Source organism: Ranitomeya imitator, chromosome 6 (genome assembly GCF_032444005.1).
Source record: "Ranitomeya imitator isolate aRanImi1 chromosome 6, aRanImi1.pri, whole genome shotgun sequence".
NCBI classification, from domain to species: Eukaryota; Metazoa; Chordata; class Amphibia; order Anura; family Dendrobatidae; genus Ranitomeya; species Ranitomeya imitator.
The window spans coordinates 399,681,938-399,708,730 of record NC_091287.1 but is presented as its reverse complement, the minus strand read 5'-3'; the positions used below and the strand labels follow the sequence as shown (position 1 = coordinate 399,708,730).

Genomic DNA, 26,793 nt, shown 5'->3' with positions numbered 1-26,793 from the left:
GCGTCTCAAACAGGATCTTGTGTTCAGAATCATTTTTAAAAAAAATATATTTAGGGAAGTGATTTCTGTTTATTTAAAGGGGAAGAACACTTCTGAAACATCAGTCTATGCCTTTTGTATGAAATAAATGTAGAACTGATCCAGATTGTATGTACAGTGGCATGTAAAATTTTGGGCACCCCTGGTCAAATTACTGTTATCATGAACAGTTAAAGGGAACCTGTCAGCACGATTGTGCCGAGTAACCTACACACAGTCAGGTCGGTACATTTATACTGAATAAAATGCTACCTTGGTTGAGGATATCCGTCTTGTGGTTATTTAATCGTTATTTTCAGTTTTGAGTTAATGATATGCCTGTGCTCAGAGGCGGCCTGTCGGGGGTCTTCATGTGGTGCACTGCTTAGGTATTCATAATCCAGACTGCTGACAGGTCACTGATCCCTCACTGACCTGCCCCCTATTTTACATACTGTAATATGTTTTGGAAAACCATTCACATTTGGAAGGCATCAGTGGCATCGCACCTGCGCTATAAGATGACCACATCTATAATATCCTTTTTTTTTTCTGAAGAACGCTATTTCTCAAAATAGATGCTACCGTGCAGGCGATATCAGATTAAGCAACCACAAAATGGATTTCATCAACTAAGATATCATTTTAATCCGTATAACCACGTTAACCTGACACAATGCTGCTGACCAGTTCCCTTTAAGCAAGTTGAAAGTTAAATGATCTCAAAAGGAAAATAGGCCGATGCAAAAGTGTTGGCATCCTTGGAGTTATCTGCTCAGGTAACTTTGACCAAGGTCCCAGACCTTAAGTAGCCCGTTGGGGTTATAGCTTGTTCACTATCATCGTTGGGAAAGGCCAGGTGATGCAAATTTTCCAGCTTTATAAAAACTCAGACTCCTCTAACCTTTAGCCAACAAACAGCATCCATGGGTTCTTCTAAGCAGCTGCCTAGCACTCTGAAAATGGTGGAGGCCCACAAAGCAGGAGAAGGTAATGTCTGGAAGACCAAGCAAAGTTTCATTGAGAGCTGCTTGTAGGATTGCTATAGAGACAAATAAGAACCTTCGTTTTACTGCAGAAGACCTTCAGAAAGATTTAGCAGACTCTAAAGTTTTATTGTTCAGGGACACGTGCACAAATATGTCCTTCATGGAAAAGTCATCAGAAGAAAACTTCTCCTGTGTCCTCACTATAAAATTCATAGTCCGAAGTATGCAAAAGAATATCTAAACAAGACTGATGCATTTTGGAAACAAGCCCTGTGGACTGATGAGGTTAAAATAGAACGCTTTGAAAATGATCAAAGGTATGTGTGGAGAAAAAAAGGGTACAGCATTTCAGGAAAAGAACATTTCAACAACCTTTAGGCAAGGAGGTGAATCAATCATGCTTTGGGGTTGTGTTGCAGCCATTGGCACTTGGAACATTTTAGGGGTAGAGGGAGGAATGGATTCAATGAAATTACAAATTGTCTCTTCACAGAGGAAGAGGACTAGAACTCTAGTGCCACCTATTGGAAGTAGCAATCCTAACAGTCAATGTTGACTCTTTAACGAGCCTTGTCACATGACTTAGGATAATAGCCAAACCAGAATCTCAATTTGCAGACACTGTGTTTCGGGGTACTGCCCCTCGTCAGTTGGGCATTACAGAATGCTGTAGATAAGCCCAGAAAGGCAGTGGCCGCAGCTCATAGCTCAAAAATGAGGTGACCGGATCCCTTTAATATACTTTACTCATTTCCTGTGGATGCTGGATTTTTCCATTTTTTTTATTTTTTTATTATTTTTGTTCCCCAACTCCAGTCCTCAAGAGCCACCAACAGGTTGTGTTTTTAGGATTTCCTTAGTATGGCCCAGGTGATGGAATTGTTGCCTGTCTAGATTATGGCGTTCTCACCTGGGCATTACTAAGGAAATCCTGAAAACATGACCCGTTGGTGGCTCTTGAGGACCGAACTTGGGGAACACTAACCTCTTTTTCTCATCTTTCAGGATACATCGGGGGCTTATCTACAGCATTACAGAATGCTGTAGAGAAGCCCCTTATGCTGTTGGGCTTAGCTCACCTTCGATTTTGGGGTGACAGGTTCTCTTTTAATAGAGGTTTACTGCAATGTTTCATCTCAAAAAGTAGTGCAAGAGGGTATATACCCTCAGACAGTTTTTCAAGACCTTTCCCAATGTCTTCAACGTTCTTAACCATACTCCAGCCATAGCGTCCACAATTTCTCATATAGGGCACCTTTTCCCCTGTTCCTATAAACTCCCTTCTCCAGATTAATGACACGCTTGTTTAACCCCTTCCCGACCCATGACGCCACGTAGGCGTCATGAAAGTCGGTGCCAATCCGACCCATGACGCCTATGTGGCGTCATGGAAAGATCGCGTCCCTGCAGATCGGGTGAAAGGGTTAACTCCCATTTCACCCGATCTGCAGGGACAGGGGGAGTGGTAGTTTAGCCCAGGGGGGTGGCTTCACCCCCTCGTGGCTACGATCGCTCTGATTGGCAGTTTCACTTTCAACAGCCAATCAGAGCGATTTGTAATATTTCACCTATTATAACGGGTGAAATATTACAATCCAGCCATGGCCGATGCTGAAATATCATCGGCCATGGCTGGAAATACTAGTGTGCCCCCACCCCACCCCACCGATCGCCCCCCCAGCCCCCCGATCTGGCCGATACACTGCTCCGGCTCCCCTCCGTCCAGTGCTCCGCTCCCCCCCGTGCTCTTGTCCGCTTCCCATGTGCTCCAATCACCCCCCCGTGCTCCAATCACCCCCCCTGCACTCCGATCCACCCCCTCCCCGGTGCTCCGTTCCACCCCCCCGTGCTCAATTCCAGCCCCCCCGTGCTCCATTCCACGCCCCCCGTGCTCCGTTCCACCCCTCCCGCGCTCCGATTCCCCCCCCCCGTGCTCCGATCCCCCCCCCCCCCCCCCCCCGTGGTCCCCCCCCACCCCGTCATACTTACCGATCCAGCCGGGGTCCCGTTCGTCTTCTCCCTGGGCGCCGCCATCTTCCAAAATGGCGGGCGCATGCGCAGTGCGCCCGCCGAATCTGCCGGCCGGCAGATTCGTTCCAAAGTGCATTTTGATCACTGAGATAGATTATATCTCAGTGATCAAAATAAAAAAAATAATAAATGACCCCCCCCCCCCCTTTGTCACCCCCATAGGTAGGGACAATAAAAAAATAAAGAAATTTTTTTTTCCACTAATGTTAGGGTTAGGGGTAGGGGTAGGGTTAGGGGTAGGGTTAGGGCTAGGGTTAGGGTTTCGGTATGTGCACACGTATTCTGGTCCTCTGCGGATTTTTCCGCTGCGGATTTGATAAATCCGCAGTGCTAAACCGCTGCGGATTTATGGCGGATTTACCGCGTTTTTTTCTGCGCATTTCACTGCGGTTTTACAACTGCGATTTTCTATTGGAGCAGTTGTAAAACCGCTGCGGAATCTGCACAAAGAAGCGACATGCTGCGGAATGTAAACCGCTGCGTTTCCGTGCAGTTTTTCCGCAGCATGTGTACAGCGATTTTTGTTTCCCGTAGGTTTACATTGAACTGTAAACTCATGGGAAACTGCTGCGGATCTGCAGCGTTTTCCGCAGCGTGTGCACATACCTTTAGAATTAGGCTATGTGTACACGGTGCGGATTTGGCTGCGGATTCGCAGCAGTGTTCCATCAGGTTTACAGTACCATGTAAACATATGAAAAACCAAATCCGCTGTGCCCATGGTGCGGAAAATACAGCGCAGAAACGCTGCGTTGTATTTTCCGCAGCATGTCAATTCTTTGTGCGGATTCCGCAGCGTTTTACACCTGTTCCTCAATAGGAATCCGCAGGTGAAATCCGCACAAAAAACACTGGAAATCCGCAGGTAAAACGCAGTGCCTTTTACCCGCGGATTTTTCAAAAATGGTGCGGAAATATCTCACACGAATCCGCAACGTGGGCACATAGCCTTAGGGTTAGGGTTGGAATTAGGGTTGTGGTTAGGGGTGTGTTGCGGTTAGGGTTGTGATTAGGGTTATGGCTACAGTTGGGATTAGGGTTAGGGGTGTGGGGGGGTTAGTGTTGGAGGTAGAATTGAGGGGTTACCACTGTTTAGGCACATCAGGGGTCTCCAAACGCAACATGGCGCCACCATTGATTCCAGCCAATCTCGTATTCAAAAAGTCAAATGGTGCTCCCTCACTTCCGAGCCCTGACGTGTGCCCAAACAGTGGTTTACCCCCACATATGGGGTACCAGCATACTCAGGATAAACTGCGCAACAATTACTGGGGTCCAATTTCTCCTGTTACCCTTGTGAATCTAAAAAAATGCTTGCTAAAACATAATTTTTGAGGAAAGAAAAATGATTTTTTATTTTCACGGCTCTGCGTTGTAAACGTCTGTGAAGCACTTGGGGGTTCAAAGTGCTCACCACATATCTAGATAAGTTCCTTGGGGGGTCTAGTTTCTAAAATGGGGTCACTTGTGGGGGTTTCTACTGTTTAGGCACACCAGGGGCTCTGCAAACGCAACGTGACGCCCGCAGACTATTCCATCAAAGTCTGCATTTCAAAAGTCACTACTTCCCTTCTGAGCCCCGACGTGTGCCCAAACAGTGGTTTACCCCCACATATGGGGTATCAGCGTACTCAGGAGAAACTGGACAACAACTTTTGGGGTCCAATTTCTTCTGTAACCCTTGGGAAAATAAAAAATTCTGGGCTAAATAATTATTTTTGAGGAAAGAAAACGTATTTATTATTTTCACGGCTCTGCATTATAAACTTCTATGAAGCACTTGGGGGTTCAAAGTGCTCACCACACATCTAGATAAGTTCATTTGGGGGTCTAGTTTCCAAAATGGGGTCACTTGTGGGGGGTTTCTACTGTTAAGCCACATCAGGGGCTCTGCAAACGCAACGTGACGCCCACAGAGCATTCCATCAAAGTCTGCATTTCAAAACGTCACTACTTCACTTCCGAGCCTCGGCATGTGCCCAAACAGTGATTTACCCCCACATATGGGGTATCGGCGTACTCAGCAGAAACTGGACAACAAATTTTGGGGTCAAATTTCTCCTGTTACCCTTGGGAAAATAAAAAATTGCAGGCTAAAAGATCATTTTTGAGAAAATATTTTTTTTTTTTTATTTTCATGGCTCTGCGTTATAAACTTCTGTGAAGCACTTGGGGGTTCAAAGTCCTCACCACACATCTAGATTAGTTCCTTTGGGGGTCTAGTTTCCAAAATGGTGTCATTTCTGGGGGATCTCCAATCGTGACATGGTGTCCGCTAATGATTGGAGCTAATTTTCCATTTAAAAAGCCAAATGGCGTGCCATCCCTTCCGAGCCCTGCCGTGTGCTGATGTAAAGTAAACATGTGGGAAATGTTATTTATTAACTATTTTGTGTCACATATCTCTCTGGTTTAACAGAATAAAAATTCAAAATGTGAAAATTGCGAAATTTTCAAAATTTTCGCCAAATTTCCGTTTTTATCACAAATAAACGCAGAATTTATTGACCTAAATTTACCACTAACATGAGGCCCAATATGTCACGAAAAAACAATCTCAGAACCGCTAGGATCCGTTGAAGCGTTCCTGAGTTATTACCTCATAAAGGGACACTGGTCAGAATTGCAAAAAACGGCAAGGTCTTTAAGGTCAAAATAGGCTGGGTCATGAAGGGGTTAATGAACTCTCCCCTAGTCGGCAGCTCCTCCCTTATCCAACATCTTGCAATTGCCTTCCGGGCCATGTAAAGTAGTCTAGCAATTGCCTCCTTCAAGGCATTATCTACCACTATCTCCTCCACATACCCCAGAAGGCATACTACCGACTCCCTCGGAATCACGCATCTATATGCCCCCTCAACATGTTGTTTTCAGGGGGTCACCATGAGGTCACATGACCTGACAGACCTATACCATGAATCTTTAGATAAAGTAATAGGCAAGGTAAAACAAGGTGAATTGAACATATTGATGAACTAGTGGCAAAGTACATTTAAAAACAAAAAAAAAAAAAATATATATATATATATATATATATATATATATATATATATATATATATATATATATATATATATATATATATATATATATATATATATATATATATATATATATATATATATAATATTATTTTTTGTTTTTAAATGTACTTTGCCACTAGTTCATCAATATGTTCAATTCACCTTGTTTTAAAGCAGTAACCCATATATATTATGTGTGTATATGTGTATATATATATATATATATATATAATATTACTGTGGGGTGCCAAGGGGAGAAGTACTAGAAAACAGATATGTTTCTCCCCGTTTCATTTCATATGTATCACGGTATTGATTGTGAAGCTGTTTATTTCTCTGTAATCCGGTCCTGGTTTCTTTAGTGATCAGCCTGAAAGCTCTGGTGCTTCCCTTCCACACATACGATCCAGCTTTTGCTTCAGCTGATATAATCAAGGAACTGCTGGGATCTCAGTCTCTCATCTGCTGGTCTGGGAGCTGACACAGTAAGGTTGCACAAACTTCTTTCTTGTTGTGTAGGTTTATTTTGCAGTTAGTATCTTGTTGTTAGTTAGTGGCCAGACGGCCTTAGACATTTTATTTCATGTTTGGCACGTGTAACATTGTACGGCAAATGTGTACAATAAATACACCTGACACATACCTGTGTGGAACTCGCTAGCCTGCTATTGTTCGTTGTGACTCCATAGCCACCTGCTTGGGCCAAAGCAGAGATCCCTGATGAGCTATATTTCCACAAATGGTTTTGAGAATGCGGGCATAGTGGCTGTTGGACTGTGACTGCAGATAAAGTGCTCTGTGTATGTCCTGGCTGAAAGCTCATGTGCTTTTGAAGAGCCAAGAGTCCAGTAATATGGAGGAACTAGTGAAACAGTTATTGCAGGCAAATGTGCAACAACAGCAGACCAATACTTACTTCCAGCAAGCCCTGGACCAGCAAAACCAGATTCAGCAAGAGCAGTTGAATGCAATAAAGCAGGCTTTGATTCGGCAGCCCCGAGATGAGAGGGATCATGCACAAAGTGTTGCTGGTGCACGGAAAGCCGTACAAAAAACCCTGCTTAAAATGACTGCTGACGATGATGTAGAAGCGTATCTCACCGTATTTGAACGTATTGCAGCACGTGAGCATTTACCGGTGGACACGTGGGCTGAAGTGGTTGCGCCATTTCTGAGTGGAGATCCACAAAAGGCCTATTACGATTTAAGTGGAGTGGATGCTATGGACTATACCAAATTAAAAAGCGAAATCCTGGCAAGGCTGGGAGTAAACACATATGTACGAGCACAGAGGGTACATTTATGGACTTTTGTGGAAGATCAACCAGCCCGCTCACAAATGCATGATCTTATCCATCTAGTAAAAAAATGGCTGCAACCAGAGATTTTGACATCTGCAGAGATGGTGGAACGTGTTGTTCTAGACAAGTACCTGCGGTCCTTGCCCCCTAAGTTACAGAGGTGGGTTGGACAAGGTGACCCATATACAGCCGACCAGTTGGTGAATATGGTCGAACGCTACAATGCTTCCGAAAGCCTACTCCAAGGGACGTTATCACCTCGCTGGGCTCCCAAGAAATCGCCAGAAAATACTGCGAGACCTACTTCATCTTCAAAAGAAGAGAACGTTGCAATAAAGGGTAGCAGACCCACAAAGAACTATGGAGGCGGTACAGTCTCACAGCAATTCAGCAGACCCTATCAGGCGTCTCCGGCGAGGAAGCAAAGACCTATACAATGTTGGCGATGTCGCGGGCTTGGCCATGTAGCAGCTAACTGCCCAATGACTACAGAGCAAATGGACTGTAACGCTATGAGACGCCTTTCGTTATATGTACAGTCAGTCTGTGTTGCAGAGGTCCTTACAGGAAATGAACGACACGTGTGTTGCCTCGAGGTCGACGGCCATGGTGTGAATGCCGTCTTGGATTCCGGCAGTCAAGTAACTCTGGTACATGCCAGTTTGGTGGACCCTAGAGCCCTAACGAACTCAACCCTGGGCATTAGTTGCATCCATGGCGATATAAAAAACTACCCCACTGCCTGGGTCACCCTTGCCACGCCAGTAGGAACCAAAAGACATCAAGCGGCAGTCCTAAAGTCTATGGGACATGATGTAATATTGGGGAGAGACTTTCCCTTATTTTGGGACTTGTGGAACCTTAAAAATGGCATGAGCACTCTAGTTGAGGAGGGTGCCGTGGGGCTAACCCCTGAGCTATTGCAGCAAGAGGGGGGGGGGGGGGAGTCCATCTCAGAGGTAACTCCAGAATCTGTAGACTCACCTCTGGCTGTATATGCAGGCGACGCAAGTGAACTAGAGGAGGCTATAGAAATGCCAGGTCTTGAGGTGGCCCGTGGTAAGTTCGGGACCGCTCAACACCAGGACCCTACTCTGGCAAGGGCATGGGAAAATGTAAAGGTCTCTGAGGGAAGACCATTGTACCCAGGGGCTCAAAATGAGTTCCCACACCTAGCTGTGCAACAGGGTATGCTGTATCATATAGACAAAGTGCGGGGGGTGGCGGTAGAGCAACTAGTGGTGCCCAAGTCCTTTCGCCAGGTAGTTTTGGAACTGGCACATAAACATCCCTTGGGGGGACACCTGGCCGGAGAAAAAACAAAACACCGTATTCTGCAGCGTTTCTTTTGGCCGGGTCTAGGGGGGGACGTGACCCGGTATTGTCAGTCCTGTCCTACGTGTCAATTGACCACACCTATGTCACATTTTAGAAGCCCCCTTGTGCCCTTACCAATAATAGAGGTGCCCTTCGAGAGGATAGCAATGGATATAGTGGGTCCATTGGTTAAATCTGCCAGGGGACATCACTACATTTTGGTAGTACTAGATTATGCCACTCGTTACCCTGAAGCAGTGCCTCTGCGGAATGCCAATGCGAAAGCAATTTCAAAGGAGCTTGTTAATATGTTTTCTCGCACCGGCATTCCGAAAGAAATACTAACAGATCAGGGAACCCCCTTTATGTCTCGAATACTTAAGGACTTGTGTAAGCTACTAAAAATCTCCCACTTGCGTACTTCAGTATATCACCCTCAGACTGACGGGTTGGTGGAGCGATTTAATAAAACCCTGAAGGGAATGTTGAAAAGGGTGGTAGATAAGGACGGGAGGGATTGGGATGCCCTCTGTTATGGCTGGCAATCAGGCAACACAGCGTGCAGTAATCAGCGCACATACAGAGATCTGGCAATAACCAAAAACAATAGGACGAGCTCTGAGACGTGGAATCTCTGTAGACTGCAGTACCTGATCTATCCTCACACAACTATAAGCAGCAGTGGATTGCGCCTATCACTACCTATGCAACTCGGCACTGCCTGAGGAGCTGACTAGCCTGAAGATAGAAATACAAGCCTGACTTACCTCAGAGAAATACCCCAAAGGAATAGGCAGCCCCCCACATATAATGACTGTTAGCAAGATGAAAAGACAAACGTAGGAATGAAATAGATTCAGCAAAGTGAGGCCCGATATTCTAGACAGAGCGAGGATAGCAAAGAGAACTATGCAGTCTACAAAAAACCCTAAAACGAAAACCACGCAAAGGGGCAAAAAGACCCACCGTGCCGAACTAACAGCACGGCGGTGCACCCCTTTGCTTCTCAGAGCTTCCAGCAAAAGTTAATAGCAAGCTGGACAGAAAAAACAGAAAACAAACTAGAAGCACTTATCTAGCAGAGCAGCAGGCCCAAGGAAAGATGCAGTAGCTCAGATCCAACACTGGAACATTGACAAGGAGCAAGGAAGACAGACTCAGGTGGAGTTAAATAGCAAGGCAGCCAACGAGCTCACCAAAACACCTGAGGGAGGAAGCCCAGAGACTGCAATACCACTTGTGACCACAGAAGTGAACTTAGCCACAGAATTCACAACAGTACCCCCCCCTTGAGGAGGGGTCACCGAACCCTCACCAGAACCCCCAGGCCGACCAGGATGAGCCACATGAAAGGCACGAACAAGATCTGGGGCATGGACATCAGAGGCAAAAACCCAGGAATTATCTTCCTGAGCATAACCCTTCCATTTGACCAGATACTGGAGTTTCCGTCTAGAGACACGAGAATCCAAAATCTTCTCCACAATATACTCCAATTCCCCCTCCACCAAAACAGGGGCAGGAGGCTCCACAGATGGAACCATAGGTGCCACGTATCTCCTCAACAACGACCTATGGAATACATTATGTATGGAAAAGGAGTCTGGGAGGGTCAGACGAAAAGACACCGGATTGAGAATCTCAGAAATCCTATACGGACCAATAAAACGAGGTTTAAATTTAGGAGAGGAAACCTTCATAGGAATATGATGAGAAGATAACCAAACCAGATCCCCAACACGAAGTCGGGGTCCCACACGGCGTCTGCGATTAGCGAAAAGCTGAGCCTTCTCCTGGGACAAGGTCAAATTGTCCACTACCTGAGTCCAGATCTGCTGCAACCTGTCCACCACAGAATCCACACCAGGACAGTCCGAAGACTCAACCTGTCCTGAAGAGAAACGAGGATGGAACCCAGAATTGCAGAAAAATGGAGAGACCAAGGTAGCCGAGCTGGCCCGATTATTAAGGGCGAACTCAGCCAACGGCAAAAATGACACCCAATCATCCTGGTCAGCGGAAACAAAACATCTCAGATATGTTTCCAAGGTCTGATTGGTTCGTTCGGTCTGGCCATTAGTCTGAGGATGGAAGGCCGAGGAGAAAGATAGGTCAATGCCCATCCTACCACAAAAGGCTCGCCAGAACCTCGAGACAAACTGGGAACCTCTGTCAGAAACAATATTCTCAGGAATGCCATGTAAACGAACCACATGCTGGAAGAACAAAGGCACCAAATCAGAGGAGGAAGGCAATTTAACCAAGGGCACCAGATGGACCATTTTAGAAAAGCGATCACAGACCACCCAAATGACCGACATTTTTTGAGAAACGGGAAGGTCAGAAATGAAATCCATCGAAATATGTGTCCAAGGCCTCTTCGGGACCGGCAAGGGCAAAAGCAACCCACTGGCACGTGAACAGCAGGGCTTAGCCCTAGCACAAATTCCACAGGACTGCACAAAAGCACGCACATCCCGTGACAGAGATGGCCACCAGAAGGATCTAGCAACCAACTCCCTGGTACCAAAGATTCCTGGATGACCGGCCAGCACCGAACAATGAAGTTCAGAGATAACTTTACTAGTCCACCTATCAGGGACGAACAGTTTCTCGGCCGGACAACGATCAGGTTTATTAGCCTGAAATTTCTGCAACACTCTCCGCAAATCAGGGGAGATGGCAGACACAATGACTCCTTCCTTGAGGATACTCGCCGGCTCAGATAACCCCGGAGAGTCGGGCACAAAACTCCTAGACAGAGCATCCGCCTTCACATTTTTAGAGCCCGGAAGGTATGAAATCACAAAATCAAAACGAGCAAAAAATAACGACCAACGGGCCTGTCTAGGATTCAAGCGCTTGGCAGAGTCAAGATAAGTAAGGTTCTTATGATCAGTCAAAACCACCACGCGATGCTTAGCACCCTCAAGCCAATGACGCCACTCCTCGAATGCCCACTTCATGGCCAGCAACTCTCGGTTACCCACATCATAATTACGCTCAGCAGCAGAAAATTTCCTGGAAAAGAAAGCACATGGTTTGAACACTGAGCAACCAGAACCTCTCTGTGACAAAACCGCCCCTGCACCAATCTCAGAAGCATCAACCTCGACCTGGAACGGAAGAGAAACATCAGGTTGACACAACACAGGGGCACAGCAAAAACGACGCTTCAACTCCTGAAAAGCTTCCACGGCAGCAGAAGACCAATTAACCAAATCGGCACCCTTCTTGGTCAAATCGGTCAATGGTCTGGCAATGCTAGAAAAATTACAGATGAAGCGACGATAAAAATTAGCAAAGCCCAGGAATTTCTGCAGACTTTTTAGAGATGTCGGCTGAGTCCAATCCTGGATGGCCTGAACCTTAACCGGATCCATCTCGATAGTAGAAGGGGAAAAGATGAACCCCAAAAATGAAACTTTCTGCACACCGAAGAGACACTTTGATCCCTTCACAAACAAAGAGTTAGCACGCAGGACCTGAAAAACCATTCTGACCTGCTTCACATGAGACTCCCAATCATCTGAGAAGATCAAAATGTCATCCAAGTAAACAATCAAGAATTTATCCAGATACTCACGGAAAATGTCATGCATAAAAGACTGAAAAACAGATGGAGCATTGGCAAGTCCGAACGGCATCACCAGATACTCAAAATGACCCTCGGGCGTATTAAATGCCGTTTTCCATTCATCTCCCTGCCTGATTCTCACCAGATTATACGCACCACGAAGATCAATCTTAGTAAACCAACTAGCCCCCTTAATCCGAGCAAACAAGTCAGATATCAATGGCAAGGGATACTGAAACTTAACAGTGATCTTATTAAGAAGGCGGTAATCAATACACGGTCTTAGCGAACCATCCTTCTTGGCTACAAAAAAGAACCCTGCTCCCAATGGTGACGACGATGGGCGAATATGTCCCTTCTCCAGGGACTCCTTCACATAACTGCGCATAGCGGTGTGTTCAGGTACGGACAAATTAAATAAACGACCCTTAGGGAATTTACTACCAGGAATCAAATCGATAGCACAATCACAATTCCTATGCGGAGGTAGGGCATCAGACTTGGACTCTTCAAATACATCCTGAAAGTCCGACAAGAACTCTGGGATGTCAGAAGGAATGGATGACGAAATAGACAAAAATGGAACATCACCATGTACTCCCTGACAACCCCAGCTGGTTACCGACATAGAGTTCCAATCCAATACTGGATTATGGGTTTGTAGCCATGGCAACCCCAACACGACCACATCATGCAAATTATGCAGTACCAGAAAGCGAATAACTTCCTGATGTGCAGGAGCCATGCACATGGTCAGCTGGGCCCAGTACTGAGGCTTATTCTTGGCCAAAGGTGTAGCATCAATTCCTCTCAACGGAATAGGACACCGCAAAGGCTCCAAGAAAAATCCACAACGTTTAGCATAATCCAAATCCATCAGATTCAGGGCAGCGCCTGAATCCACAAACGCCATGACAGAATATGATGACAAAGAGCACATTAAGGTAATGGACAAAAGGAATTTGGACTGTACAGTACCAATAACGGCAGAGCTATCGAACCGCCTAGTGCGTTTAGGACAATTAGAAATAGCATGAGTAGAATCACCACAATAGAAACACAGTCTGTTCAGACGTCTGTGTTCTTGCCGTTCTACTTTAGTCATAGTCCTGTCGCACTGCATAGGCTCAGGTTTACTCTCAGACAATACCGCCAGATGGTGCACAGATTTACGCTCGCGCAAGCGACGACCGATCTGAATGGCCAAGGACATAGACTCATTCAAACCAGCAGGCATAGGAAATCCCACCATTACATCCTTAAGAGCTTCAGAGAGACCCTTTCTGAACAAAGCCGCTAGTGCAGATTCATTCCACAGAGTGAGTACTGACCACTTCCTAAATTTCTGACAATATACTTCTACATCATCCTGACCCTGGCATAAAGCCAGCAGATTTTTCTCAGCCTGATCCACTGAATTAGGCTCATCGTAAAGCAATCCCAGCGCCTGGAAAAATGCATCAACATTACTCAATGCAGAATCTCCTGGTGCAAGAGAAAACGCCCAGTCCTGTGGGTCGCCGCGCAAAAAAGAAATAATAATCAAAACCTGTTGAATAGGATTACCAGAAGAATGAGGTTTCAAGGCCAGAAATAGCTTACAATTATTTTTGAAGTTCAGGAACTTAGTTCTGTCACCAAAAAACAAATCAGGAATCGGAATTCTTGGTTCTAGCATCGATTTCTGATCAATAGTATCTTGAATCTTTTGTACATTTACAACAAGATTATCCATTGAGGAGCACAGAGCCTGAATATCCATGTCCACAGCTGTGTCCTGAAGCACTCTAATGTCTAGGGGAAAAAAAAGACTGAAGACAGAGCTAAGAAAAAAAAATGATGTCAGGATTTCTTTTTTCCCTCTATTGGGAATCATTGGTGTGGCTCCTTGTACTGTTATGGCTGGCAATCAGGCAACACAGCGTGCAGTAATCAGCGCACATACAGAGATCTGGCAATAACCAAAAACAATAGGACGAGCTCTGAGACGTGGAATCTCTGTAGACTGCAGTACCTGATCTATCCTCACACAACTATAAGCAGCAGTGGATTGCGCCTATCACTACCTATGCAACTCGGCACTGCCTGAGGAGCTGACTAGCCTGAAGATAGAAATACAAGCCTGACTTACCTCAGAGAAATACCCCAAAGGAATAGGCAGCCCCCCACATATAATGACTGTTAGCAAGATGAAAAGACAAACGTAGGAATGAAATAGATTCAGCAAAGTGAGGCCCGATATTCTAGACAGAGCGAGGATAGCAAAGAGAACTATGCAGTCTACAAAAAACCCTAAAACGAAAACCACGCAAAGGGGCAAAAAGACCCACCGTGCCGAACTAACAGCACGGCGGTGCACCCCTTTGCTTCTCAGAGCTTCCAGCAAAAGTTAATAGCAAGCTGGACAGAAAAAACAGAAAACAAACTAGAAGCACTTATCTAGCAGAGCAGCAGGCCCAAGGAAAGATGCAGTAGCTCAGATCCAACACTGGAACATTGACAAGGAGCAAGGAAGACAGACTCAGGTGGAGCTAAATAGCAAGGCAGCCAACGAGCTCACCAAAACACCTGAGGGAGGAAGCCCAGAGACTGCAATACCACTTGTGACCACAGAAGTGAACTTAGCCACAGAATTCACAACAGCCCTCCTACCATATCTCCTGTTCGCTATACGGGAAGTACCCCAATCCTCCACAGGCTTTTCGCCTTTTGAGTTAGTTTACGGGCGATGTCCTAGAGGCCTGTTAGATATTGCTAAAGAGACTTGGGAACAAGAAGTGACTCCTTATCGCAGTGTAATTGAACACGTAATGCTTATGCAAGATAGAATTGAGGCGGTCATGCCAATAGTTAAAGAATGTTTAGAACGTGCGCAACAGGCCCAAAGCACGGTATATAACCGAGCGGCTAAAACACGAGTCTTTCAACCCGGAGACAGGGTGTTAGTATTAGTACCCACTGTAGAAAATAAATTTCTTGCGAAGTGGCAGGGCCCATACGAGGTGTTGGAGAGAATAGGTGAAGTGAATTATAAGATATATCAACCAGACAAGAGGAAAACCGAACAAATCTACCACATAAACTTGCTTAAGGCCTGGCGGGATAGGGAGAGTCTAATGACAAAAGCCACCCTTAATGATGGACCTCGTAGGGCACCCCCATCTGTGGTAAATGACCCCCAGGTAGCATTGCCAGAGGTGGGTATTGCAGAGACACTATCCGAAAGTCAAAAACGAGAGACTAAGGAATTTATACAGAAAAACGCAGAGGTTTTTTCAGAGCTTCCTGGTCGTACTCACTTATTTAAACACGACATTGTTACTGATCCACAGGTCCGTGTACGACTAAAACCATATCGAATTCCGGAGGCTCGGAGACAAGCCATTGCCCAGGAAGTCGAGAAAATGTTAGAACTTGGAGTCATTGAAGAGTCCCGGAGTGATTGGGCTAGCCCAATCGTGCTAGTGCCCAAACCCGATGGGACTATTAGGTTTTGTAATGATTTTCGGAAATTAAATGAGGTATCAAAATTCGATGCCTACCCGATGCCGAGAGTTGATGAACTTATAGAGAGACTGGGTTCGGCCAGGTACATATCTACTATCGACTTAACAAAAGGTTATTGGCAGATTCCCCTCACGGATTCAGCCAAAGAGAAAACGGCCTTTGTAACGCCCCAGGGACTGTTCCAGTACCGTGATATGCCATTTGGGTTGCATGGTGCTGCAGCCACCTTCCAACGTCTAATAGATATTGTCCTTAAACCCCACGTCCGGTATGCGTCCGCATACTTGGACGATATCATTGTCTTTAGTGATGACTGGGACACACATTTGTCAAAAGTACAAGCCGTCTTAGACTCGATAAAAACTGCTGGGTTAACTGCCAATCCTAAGAAATGTACCTTGGGATTGGAAGAGGCTCGCGATCTGGGATATAGCATAGGGCGAGGAGTCGTAAAGCCACAGACCAATAAAGTGGACGCTATTCAGAATTGGCCACGACCGGTCAACAAAAAACAGGTCGGAGCCTTTTTAGGGATCGTTGGCTATTATAGGCGCTTCATTAAAAATTTTGCCACCATCGCGGCCCCTCTCACAGAGCTTACCAAGGGCTCAAAATCTATCACAATAAAGTGGAACGCAGAAGCAGAGAAGGCCTTTCAGTATTTGAAAACGGTCCTCTGTGACCAACCAGTGTTGGTTGCCCCTGACTTTAAACGGGAGTTTATTGTCCAAACGGACGCCTCTGGTGTCGGCCTCGGTGCAGTGTTGTCACAGGAAGTGAATGGCGAGGAACACCCAGTAAGCTATCTGAGTAGGAAGCTTACCAGGGCAGAAAAGAATTATAGCGTGGTTGAGCGCGAAGCCCTGGCTGTGAAATGGGCCCTATTCACCTTACGCTATTATTTACTAGGTCGCCAATTTAGGCTAGTAACGGACCATTCACCCCTAACATGGATGTCCCGCGCAAAAGAGGGCAATGCGAGGGTGACACGCTGGTTCTTGGCATTACAACCTTTTAACTTTTCCGTTGAGCACAGGGCAGGCGCAGCGCACGGGAATGCAGATGCGTTATCCAGAACACACTGCTTAGTGACTCATCGTGTCCGACCCTACAGGCTCGAACAAAGGAAGGGGGTATGTGAGGTGCCAAGGGGAGAAGTACTAGAAAACAGATATGTTTGTCCCCGTTTCATTTCATATGTATCACGGTATTGATTGTGAAGCTGTTTATTTCTCTGTAATCCGGTCCTGGTTTCTTTAGTGATCAGCCTGAAAGCTCTGGTGCTTCCCTTCCACACATACGATCCAGCTTTTGCTTCAGCTGATATAATCAAGGAACTGCTGGGATCTCAGTCTCTCATCTGCTGGTCTGGGAGCTGACACAGTAAGGTTGCACAAACTTCTTTCTTGTTGTGTAGGTTTATTTTGCAGTTAGTATCTTGTTGTTAGTTAGTGGCCAGACGGCCTTAGACATTTTATTTCATGTTTGGCACGTGTAACATTGTACGGCAAATGTGTACAATAAATACACCTGACACATACCTGTGTGGAACTCGCTAGCCTGCTATTGTTCGTTGTGACTCCATAGCCACCTGCTTGGGCCAAAGCAGAGATCCCTGATGAGCTATATTCCCACAATACATATATATATTACCGTATATATATTATATATGGGTTACTACTTTAATTTAAGAACATAGGAAAGGAAAAGGTCAGGTCGCCCATTAAATGTCTAGGTAGGACCGGAGCACGGAAATTCTGTGGTGCAGTAGGAATAACAGTTAATTAAGGAAAAGGTATATCCAGCCCCACTTGTCCCATAAAATCCATAGTTTATTGAAAAATTCTTTTAAAATAACATACAGCTCACATATGCAATGACTTATTATTTTAAAAGAATTTTTCAATAAACTACGGATTTTATGGACAAGTGAAGCTGGATATACCTTTTCCTTTATCGATTTGCTACTTGAATTTATCTTTTATCTATGTATACCGAGTCAATTATTATACAGTGAATGTTAATTTACAATCCAAAGGCTATTGTCAACTATGGCTTCTTACACCCACTCCACAGCATGGTCTTCCTCCAGGAGGTTTGGAGTGCCCATATAATGTGGTGGACGAGCTCATTGTTAGTGTACTTTAAAGATAGTCCTCCATTTTTTTTTTTTTATGAAGTCCTTATGAAATATACATGCTGAAACTTGACTATTCTGCGTTGTGTTTAATAAACTATATAAAGATGAATTGAAGAGGTTCCAGACTTGTGGGAAATGTATGTCTTTCCATAAGTACATATGTGCAGAAACTGATAAATGACTGTATATGGTCCGCCTCTAAGCTTGTATATTGTGTATATCTTCTGCGAAAACCAAATGAGCTTCCGTTACTCTACCTTGTTTGTAGACACCATGTGTTAGCTGCTCACTGTTGTGATAGAGAGGGGTCCCAAATGGGATACTCAACCTTAAAATATCTATATGCCCATTTATGATCTATTTCTCTAGAGCAGAGGTCCCCAACCGCCGGTCCGCGGACCAGGACCGGGCCGTTGAGGTTTTTCAGCCGGTCCGCGGCGCCGCTGACAGCTAGCTTTGCGGCCCTGCGCCTGGTCAGAGCACACTCTGTGACAGCTCGCAGCTCCCGGCAGAGAACATTATGCAGGACGGGGCAGGGCGTCAGGCGGGTCTTAGTGACGCAGCCCTCCTGCGCAGCATGGTGTGTTCCTGATGGGGTGGGGCGGCAGGCTCTCCTCACTGACACGCCCAGTGGCGTATCTAGGGGGGGGGGCAGCCGGGGCATTTGCCCCGGGCGCAGCCGGCAGGGAGGGGCGCAGTCGGGCCGCCTCATTCGGCGGTCCGCAGTGTCTCCCCCGGCGGCTGCATTCTGCCGCCCCCGGTCAGGGAGTCAGCTGTTCTCTGTGCCGACTGTCAAGCTGCAGAGCGCCGGCTCCCAACGTGTGCAGAGGTGGAGGGGAGCCCCTGCAGGGTGGCTGCGACGGGCAGGGAGAAATCCCCGCAGCTCCGCTGCCCAGCGATCTGTCTTCCTGCTTCCTCTCACACAGACGCGCCGCTGGATGACGTCATCATTCAGCGGCCGGCTGTGTCAGAGGAAGGCAATGAGATGCTGTGGTAGAGTGCGAGGAGAGGTGAGAGGGGTGTGTGAACGTGTGTGCGAGAATGTGTGTGAGAATGTGTGTGTGTGTGTGTGAATGTGTGTGTGTGAGAATGTGTGTGTGTGTGAATGTGTGTGTGTGTGAATGTGTGTGTATGAGAATGTGTGTGTATGTGAATGTGTGAATCACATTCTCATTATAAATGTCATAATTACATAAGTATGCACTAAGCTCCACCACTCCATAACCCCACCCCCATATGACCAGAGCCCCACCCCCACCCCACCGGGCCATGGAAAACTGGTCTTGCTTAAAGCCGGTCCCTGGTGCAAAAAAGGTTGGGGACCTCTGCTCTAGAGCATTGATTTGTATTATAAACAGAAACCTGAAGCAAAAAACTAAACAAGTCCCAAATAAATCAGAAAAGCTTAAAGGGGGGGTATCCGGGACTGTACAAAAAAAATTGTATCTTAGCACTAACAGGCAGGTAATTGCAGCTTACCTGCTTGTTGTGCCTGACGCTGTTCTTTCATTACATAGTGTGGTCACATACTGCTCCTGACGGGGATTTGGCTGCCTCGTCGCATCAATCAAGCATCATTCTGATTGACTGCTGGCTCCACCACTTAGGCAGCGGGAATACGGCTATCAATCAGAATGATGGCAGAAGTCACGACCCTTCGACACAGCGGAGTGGATAAGAAGCCTTCGCTCTATAGATGTGACATTAGCAGAAGCAGCTGAATCCCTGGCAGGAGCGGTCTGTGACCGCTCTATACTGGGGAAGAACTGCGCAGTGCACAACAGGCAGGTAAGTTGCAATTACCTGCCTGTTAGTGCTTAGATATATTTTTTGTAAAGTCCCGGATATACCCTTAGAAAACCCTCCTACTATTTACATCAACTTTAAAAAATGTTAAAATGAGGGTGCTTTACCAAGCAGGGGTAGGGCACATAGATGAGGGATAGAGATGCTTCCATAGTTTGGCCTACCTTGTCGCGGAGGTTGGCACCCTAAAGAGCCACTGCTCAACGTCTGCTTGCCCTCAATGACCCTGTTATACCCTACAAAGTAGCACCATCGTGAACAAAATCACAGCAAACAGGTATATGTGACCAAATGGTAACATAAATACATACAGGGAGATAATCCCATCCAACATTGTGGGTATATCACCCATGTCTTATTAGTCAAACAATTGTAAGTATATCACATACACCTTATTAACCTAACAGTACTATGAGCACTGTTCAATATACACAGAATAGATAATGTCTGGGTTTTGATCCTAGAGAATCCTTAGAGAACCTATAGAGAGGTATATTGCACTTGCCCAATGGCCTCAAACAATTCAACAACATGGATATGTCCCAAGAGTGGCATATTACAATATCGGAACACCATCAAATCTCATCGCTTGTAGTCCATAAAAGTAGCCACCTTTTGCTTTGATGTCTGCTTTGCACACTCTTGGCATTCTCTTGATGAGCATCAAGAGGTAGTCTGTACTGTACATCCCAACTTCCAGGGTCATGGAGGACAGCGTTGAGCGGGGGCGCCATGTCGCTCTGTAGGGTGTCAAGCTCTGCGACAAGTTACCGAAACCATTAGGCCAAACTAGGGCCAGAATCCCTATTCCCTCATCTATGTGACCTAACACTGCATGGTAAAGCCCTCCTTTTTAACATGTATAAATTATAGTCGTTATAAGTAATAGGAGGGTCTTGTTTAAAATTTTTCTGGTTTATCTTCTAAACAGAACTATCACTTAATTTGCTCTAAAGGAGTAGCATACATGACGTGCACCACATCTGTTATCTGTTTTAACTTCTTTTTTTTTTTTTTTTTGCTTCTCAGCAAGTAGCCAAAGCTGAACAGGATACAGAACACTTACATTTTGCACCAAAATTATGACCCACAATATTGGTATAAACTAAGGCATCCAAAAGTTGTTATATAGTTAGGTAAATGTGTCCATAGATGCATCAAATTTAAAATTGACCACAGTTTACCCCTCTCAAAACAGTCTAGTCAAAGTTTAAAGGGTTTCTCCGAGAAATGTAATACAATAAAATACTTATGCTTTACGTTATGCTTTATGTAGTGCACGCTGTCAGGATTGTAAAGATTGCAACTTCCGTCTAGTAGTGGCAGCCGTCCTAGGACAAACAGTGTGACGAATGAGACAGACATGCTCCGTGCACTGTAGTAAAAGGGTCAGGCTGGCAGAGATGGATGTTCATTCTTAGTCCACTAAAGCAGTGTTCCCCAACTCCAGTCCTCAAGGCCCACCAACAGATCATGTTTTCAGGTTTTCCTTTGTTTTGCACAGGTAATGCAATTATCACCTGGGCAATACTAAAGGTACCGTCACACTAAGCGACGCTGCAGCGATACCGACAACGATCCGGATCGCTGCAGCGTCGCTGTTTGGTCGCAGGAGAGCTGTCACACAGACCGCTCTCCAGCGACCAACGATGCTAGTAACCAGGGTAAACATCGGGTTACTAAGCGAAGGGCCGCGCTTAGTAACCCGATGTTTACCCTGGTTACCATCGTTAAAGTAAAAAAAACAAACACTACATACTTACCTACCGCTGTCTGTCCCCGGCGCTTTGCTTCTCTGCTCTGGCTGTGAGCGCCGGGCAGCCGGAAAGCAGAGCGGTGACGTCACCGCTCTGCTTTCCGGCCACTGTGCTCACAGCCAGTGCAGGAGGAGAGCAGAGAAGCAGAGCGCCGTGGACAGACAGCGGTAGGTAAGTATGTAGCGTTTGTTTTTTTTACTTTAACGATGGTAACCAGGGTAAACATCGGGTTACTAAGCGCGGCCCTGCGCTTAGTAACCCGATGTTTACCCTGGTTACCAGCGAAGACATCGCTGAATCGGTGTCACACACGCCGATTCAGCGATGTCTGCGGGGAGTCCAGCGACGAAACAAAGTTCTGGACTTTCTTCCCCGACCAGCGACAGCACAGCAGGGGCCTGATCGCTGCTGCCTGTCACACTGGACGATATCGCTAGCCAGGACGCTGCAACGTCACGGATCGTTAGCGATATCGTCTAGTGTGACGGTACCTTTAGGAAATCCAGAAAACATGACGTGTTGGTGGGCCTTGAGGACTGGAGTTGGGGACCCCTGCACTAAAGAACAGTGTCTATGGTCTCCTTTTTTTTTTTTTTTTTTGTTATGCTTTTGCTTATATAGTGCTGCCTTATTCAGCAGCGCTTTACATACATTATCAGCACAGTCCTCATTGGGGCTCACAATCTAAATTCCCTATCAGTATGTGAAGTGTGGGAGGAAACTGGAGAACTCGGAGGAAGCCCACGCAAACACGGGGAGAACATACAAACTCCTTGCAGATGTTGTCATTGGTGGGATTTGAACCCAGGACCCCAGTGCTGCAGTGCTAACCACTGAGTCACCGCGCTGCTCCTTTATTCCAACTTCACTCAGTATTCGGTCAGAGTACAGGACGCTGCTCTGACCAGACCATGTGCATCAAAAGTGGATGCTCTTTACGCAGCCTGTCCTACTAGTGTCCTAGGAAGTCTACGATGGGGGTACATTGATTTATGGTATTTACTAAATTTCTCCTGACTGAGTGCAGTAGATGAAGCATACCGTTTTGCTAAATAAAGTTATTTGGAAAGTATGTTAATATTTAAATACCGTATGTGTTTTATTTTATAGCCATTTTCGGAGAACCCCTTTAAATATTCAACACGTTCATTCAACTCTGCCCCCAGTGTTGCCAATGTTTGAGGACCAGTACAATGTTTCTTTTATTATTCCTCATTTTTTATTTTTGTCTTTGCAGTGTTTTACTTTTGGCCTTTGCTTCCCATCCTACTGGTAAGGCAATTATAAATGTGTTCATATTTTCTTATTTGTTTTAAACAAAGCTAATTTAATGTTTTTAACCCCTTAGTGACCGAGCCAATTTTTTACAATTCTGACCACTGTCAGTTTATGAGGTTATAACTCTGGAACGCTTTAACGGATCCCGCTTATTCAGAGATTGTTTTTTTCGTGACCTATTGTACTTCATGATAGTGGTAACATTTCTTCTATATTACTTGCGATTATTTATGAAAAAAATGGAAATATGGCAAAAAATTTTAAAATTTAGCAATTTTCAAACTTTGTATTTTTATGCCCTTAAATCAGAGAGATATGTCACACAAAGTACCGTATATACTCGAGTATAAGCCGACCCGAGTATAAGCCGACCCCCCTAATTTTGCCACAAAAAACTGGGAAAACTTGACTCGAGTATAAGCCTAGGGTGGAAATGCAGCATTTACCGGTGAATTTCAAAAATAAAAATAGATCATTATTTCCCCATAGCTGTGCCATACAGTGCTCTGCACCGTTCATATTTCCCCATAGCTGTGCCATATACGGTGCTCTGCACTGTTCATTGTGCCCCATAGATGTGCCATATACGGTGCTCTGCACCGTTCACTGTGCCCCATAGATGTGCCATATACAGTGATCTGCACCGTTCATATTTCCCCATAGATGTGCCATATACGGTGCTCTGCACTGTTCATTGTGCCCCATAGATGTGCCATATACGGTGCTCTGCACCGTTCACTGTGCCCCATAGATGTGCCATATACGGTGCTCCGCACCGTTCACTGTGCCCCATAGATGTGCCATATACGGTGCTCTGCACCGTTCACTGTGCCCCATAGATGCTCCACATAAAGCTCTGCCATGGCCGCTGCTGCTGCAATAAAAAAAAAAAAACACATACTCACCTCCCTTGATTGCAGCTCCCGGCGTCTCGTTCCGGCGCCTCCATCTTCCCGGCGTCTCTGCTCTGACTGATCAGGCAGAGGGCGCCGCGCACACTATATGCGTCATCGCGCCCTCTGCCTGAACAGTCAGAGCGCAGACGCCGGGAAGATGGAGCGACGCTCGGCGGCTGGAACGAGGACAGGTGAATATGCTATACTTACCTAGTCCTGGCGATCCTCGCGCTGTCCCTCTGCCTGGTCTTCGGTGCCGCAGCTTCTTTCTCTATCAGCGGTCACCGGCACCGCTGATTAGAGGAATGAATAGGCGGCTCCACCCCTATGGGAGGTGGAGCCGCTTATTCATTTCTGTAATGAGCGGTCCCACGTGACTGCTGAAGAGGGGAAGAAGCTGCAGCACAGAAGACTGTGGGACGGCAGGGACAGCGCGAGGATCGCTGGGACTAGGTAAGTATGTCTCAGCGCCCTCTCCCCCTCACCCGCCGACCCTGCCACCCACCTTGACTCGAGTATAAGCCGAGAGGGGCACTTTCAGCCCAAAATTTTGGGCTGAAAATCTCGGCTTATACTCGAGTATATACGGTAGTTAATAAATAACATTTCCCACATGTCTACTTTACATCAGCACAATTTTGGAAACAAATTTTTTTTTTGTTAGGGAGTTAAGGGTTAAAAGTTGACCAGCAATTTCTCATTTTTACAACACCATTTTTTTTTTTAGGGACCACATCACATTTGAAGTTATTTTGAGGGGTCTATATGATAGAAAATAACCAAGTGTGACACCATTCTAAAAACTGCACCCCTCAAGGTGCTCAAAACCACATTCAAGAAGTTTATTAACCCTTTACGTGCTTCACAGGAACTGAAACAATGTGGAAGGAAAAAATGAACATTTAACTTTTTTGCAAACATTTTACTTCAAAACCATTTTTTTTATTTTCACAAGTGTAAAAACAGAAATTTAATCATAAATGTTGTTGTGCAATTTCTCCTGAATACGCCGATACCCCATATGTGGGGGTAAACCACTGTTTGGGCGCACCGCAGAGCTTGGAAGTGAAGGAGCGCCGTTTTACTTTTTCAATGTAGAATTGGCTGGAATTGAGATCGGACACCATGTCGCGTTTGGAGAGCCCCTGATGTGCCTAAACAGTGGAAGCCCCCCACAAGTGACACCATTTTGGAAACTATACCCCTTAAGGAACTTATCTAGATGTGTGGTGAGCACTTTAAACCCCCAAGTGCTTCACAGAAATTTATAAAGCAGAGCCGTGAAAATAAAAAAATCCTTTTTTTTTTTTTCCTCAAAATGATTTTTTAGCCTGCAATTTTTTATTTTCTCAAGGGTAACAGGAGACACTGGACCCCAAAATCTGGTGACCAGTTTGTCCTGAGTATGCTGGTACCCCATATGTGGGGGGGGGGCACTGTTTGGGCACCCATCGGGGCTCGGAAGGGAAGGAGCGCCACTCGGAATGCAGACTTTGATGGGATGGTCTGCGGGCGTCATGTTGCATTTGCAGAGCTCCTGATGTACCTAAACAGTAGAAACCCCTCAAAAGTGACCCCATTTTGGAATGGAAACTAGACCCCCCCAAAGAGCTTATCTAGAAGTGTGGTGAGCACTATGAACCCCCAACTGCTTCACAGAAGTTTACAATGTAGAGCCATGAAAATAAAAAAAATCATATTTTTTCCACAAAAATTATCTTTTCACCCCCAAATTTTTACTTTCACAAGGGTAACAGGAGAAATTGGACCCCAAAATTTATTGTGCAATTTATGCTGAGTAGGCTGATACCCCATATGTGGGGGGGACCACTGTTTGGGCGCATGGCAGACCTCGGAAGGGAAGGAGCGCCGTTTTGGAATGCAGACTTTGATAGAATGGTCTGCGGGCGTTATGTTGCCTTTGCAGAGCCCCTGATGTACCTAAACAGTAGTAACCCCCCACAAGTGACCCCATTTTGGAAACCAGACCCCCCAAGGAACTTATATAGATGTGTGGTGAGAACTTTGAATGCCCGAGTGCTTCACAGAAGTTTATAATGCAGAGTCGTGAAAATAAAAAAAAAAATTTTTTTTTTCACAAAAAAGATTTTTTAGCCCCCGAGTTTTTTTTTTCACAAGGGTAACAGGAGAAATTGGACACCAAAAGTTGTTGTCCAATTTATCCCGAGTACGCTGATGCCCCATATGTGGGGTAAACCACTGTTTGGGTGCACGGCAGAGCTCAGAAGGGAGGGAGCACCATTTGACTTTTTGCGCGCAAAATTGGCTGTCGTGTTTGGAGACCCCCTGATGTACCTGATGTTTACAGTGGAAACCCCCCAATTGTAACTCCAACCCTAACCCCAACACACCCCTAACCCGATCCATAATCCTAATCACAACCCTAACCCCAAAACAACCCTAATCTCAACTCTAACCATAATTCTAATCAAAACCCTAAATCCAACACACCCCTAATCCTAATCTCAACCCTAACCTCAAACCTAACCCTAATCCCAATACACCCCTAATCCCAAACCTAACCCTAATCCCAAACCTAACCCTAATCCCAAACCTAACCCTAATGCCAAACCTAACCCTAATGCCAACCTTAATCCCAACCCTAGCCCTAACTTTAGCCCCAACCCTAACCCTAGCCCTAACACTAAATTTAGCCCCAACCCTAACCCTAACTTTAGCCCCAACCCTAGCCCTAAGGCTACTTTCACATTTGAGTCGTGTGGCATCCGTCACAATCCGTCGTTTTGGACAAAAAACGGATCCTGTAAATGTGCCCGCATGATGCGTTTTTTGCCCATAGACTTGTATTGCTGACGGATCGCGATGGATGGCCACACGTCGCATCCGTCGTGCACTGGATTTGTTGTGTTTTGGCGGACCGTCGTCACAAAAAAAACCGTTCAATGTAACTTTTTTTTGTACGTCGCGTCTGCCATTTCCGACCGCGCAGGACATAGACTGGGCAGCGGATGCGTTGAAAAACTGCATCTGCTGCCTATGTTGTGCACAATTTTCACAACGTGCGTCAGTACGTCGGGCCGACGCATTGCGATGGCCCCATACTGACACAAGTGTGAAAGAAGCCTAACCCTAGCCCTAAATTTAACCCTAACCCTAAATTTAGCCCCAACT

General features: G+C 45.8%; 1 protein-coding gene across 2 annotated transcripts in view; it reads left to right on the top strand.

The window, feature by feature from the left end:
- TMEM241 (transmembrane protein 241) overlaps positions 1-26,793 on the top strand; it is a 219,107-nt gene that overhangs the window by 82,291 nt on the left and 110,023 nt on the right. For both annotated transcript variants that reach the window (XM_069731199.1, XM_069731200.1), the window contains exon 11: positions 22,704-22,738. In XM_069731199.1, coding sequence (XP_069587300.1) covers positions 22,704-22,738 — 35 coding nt within the window. The remainder of the gene's footprint in view (positions 1-22,703; positions 22,739-26,793) is intronic.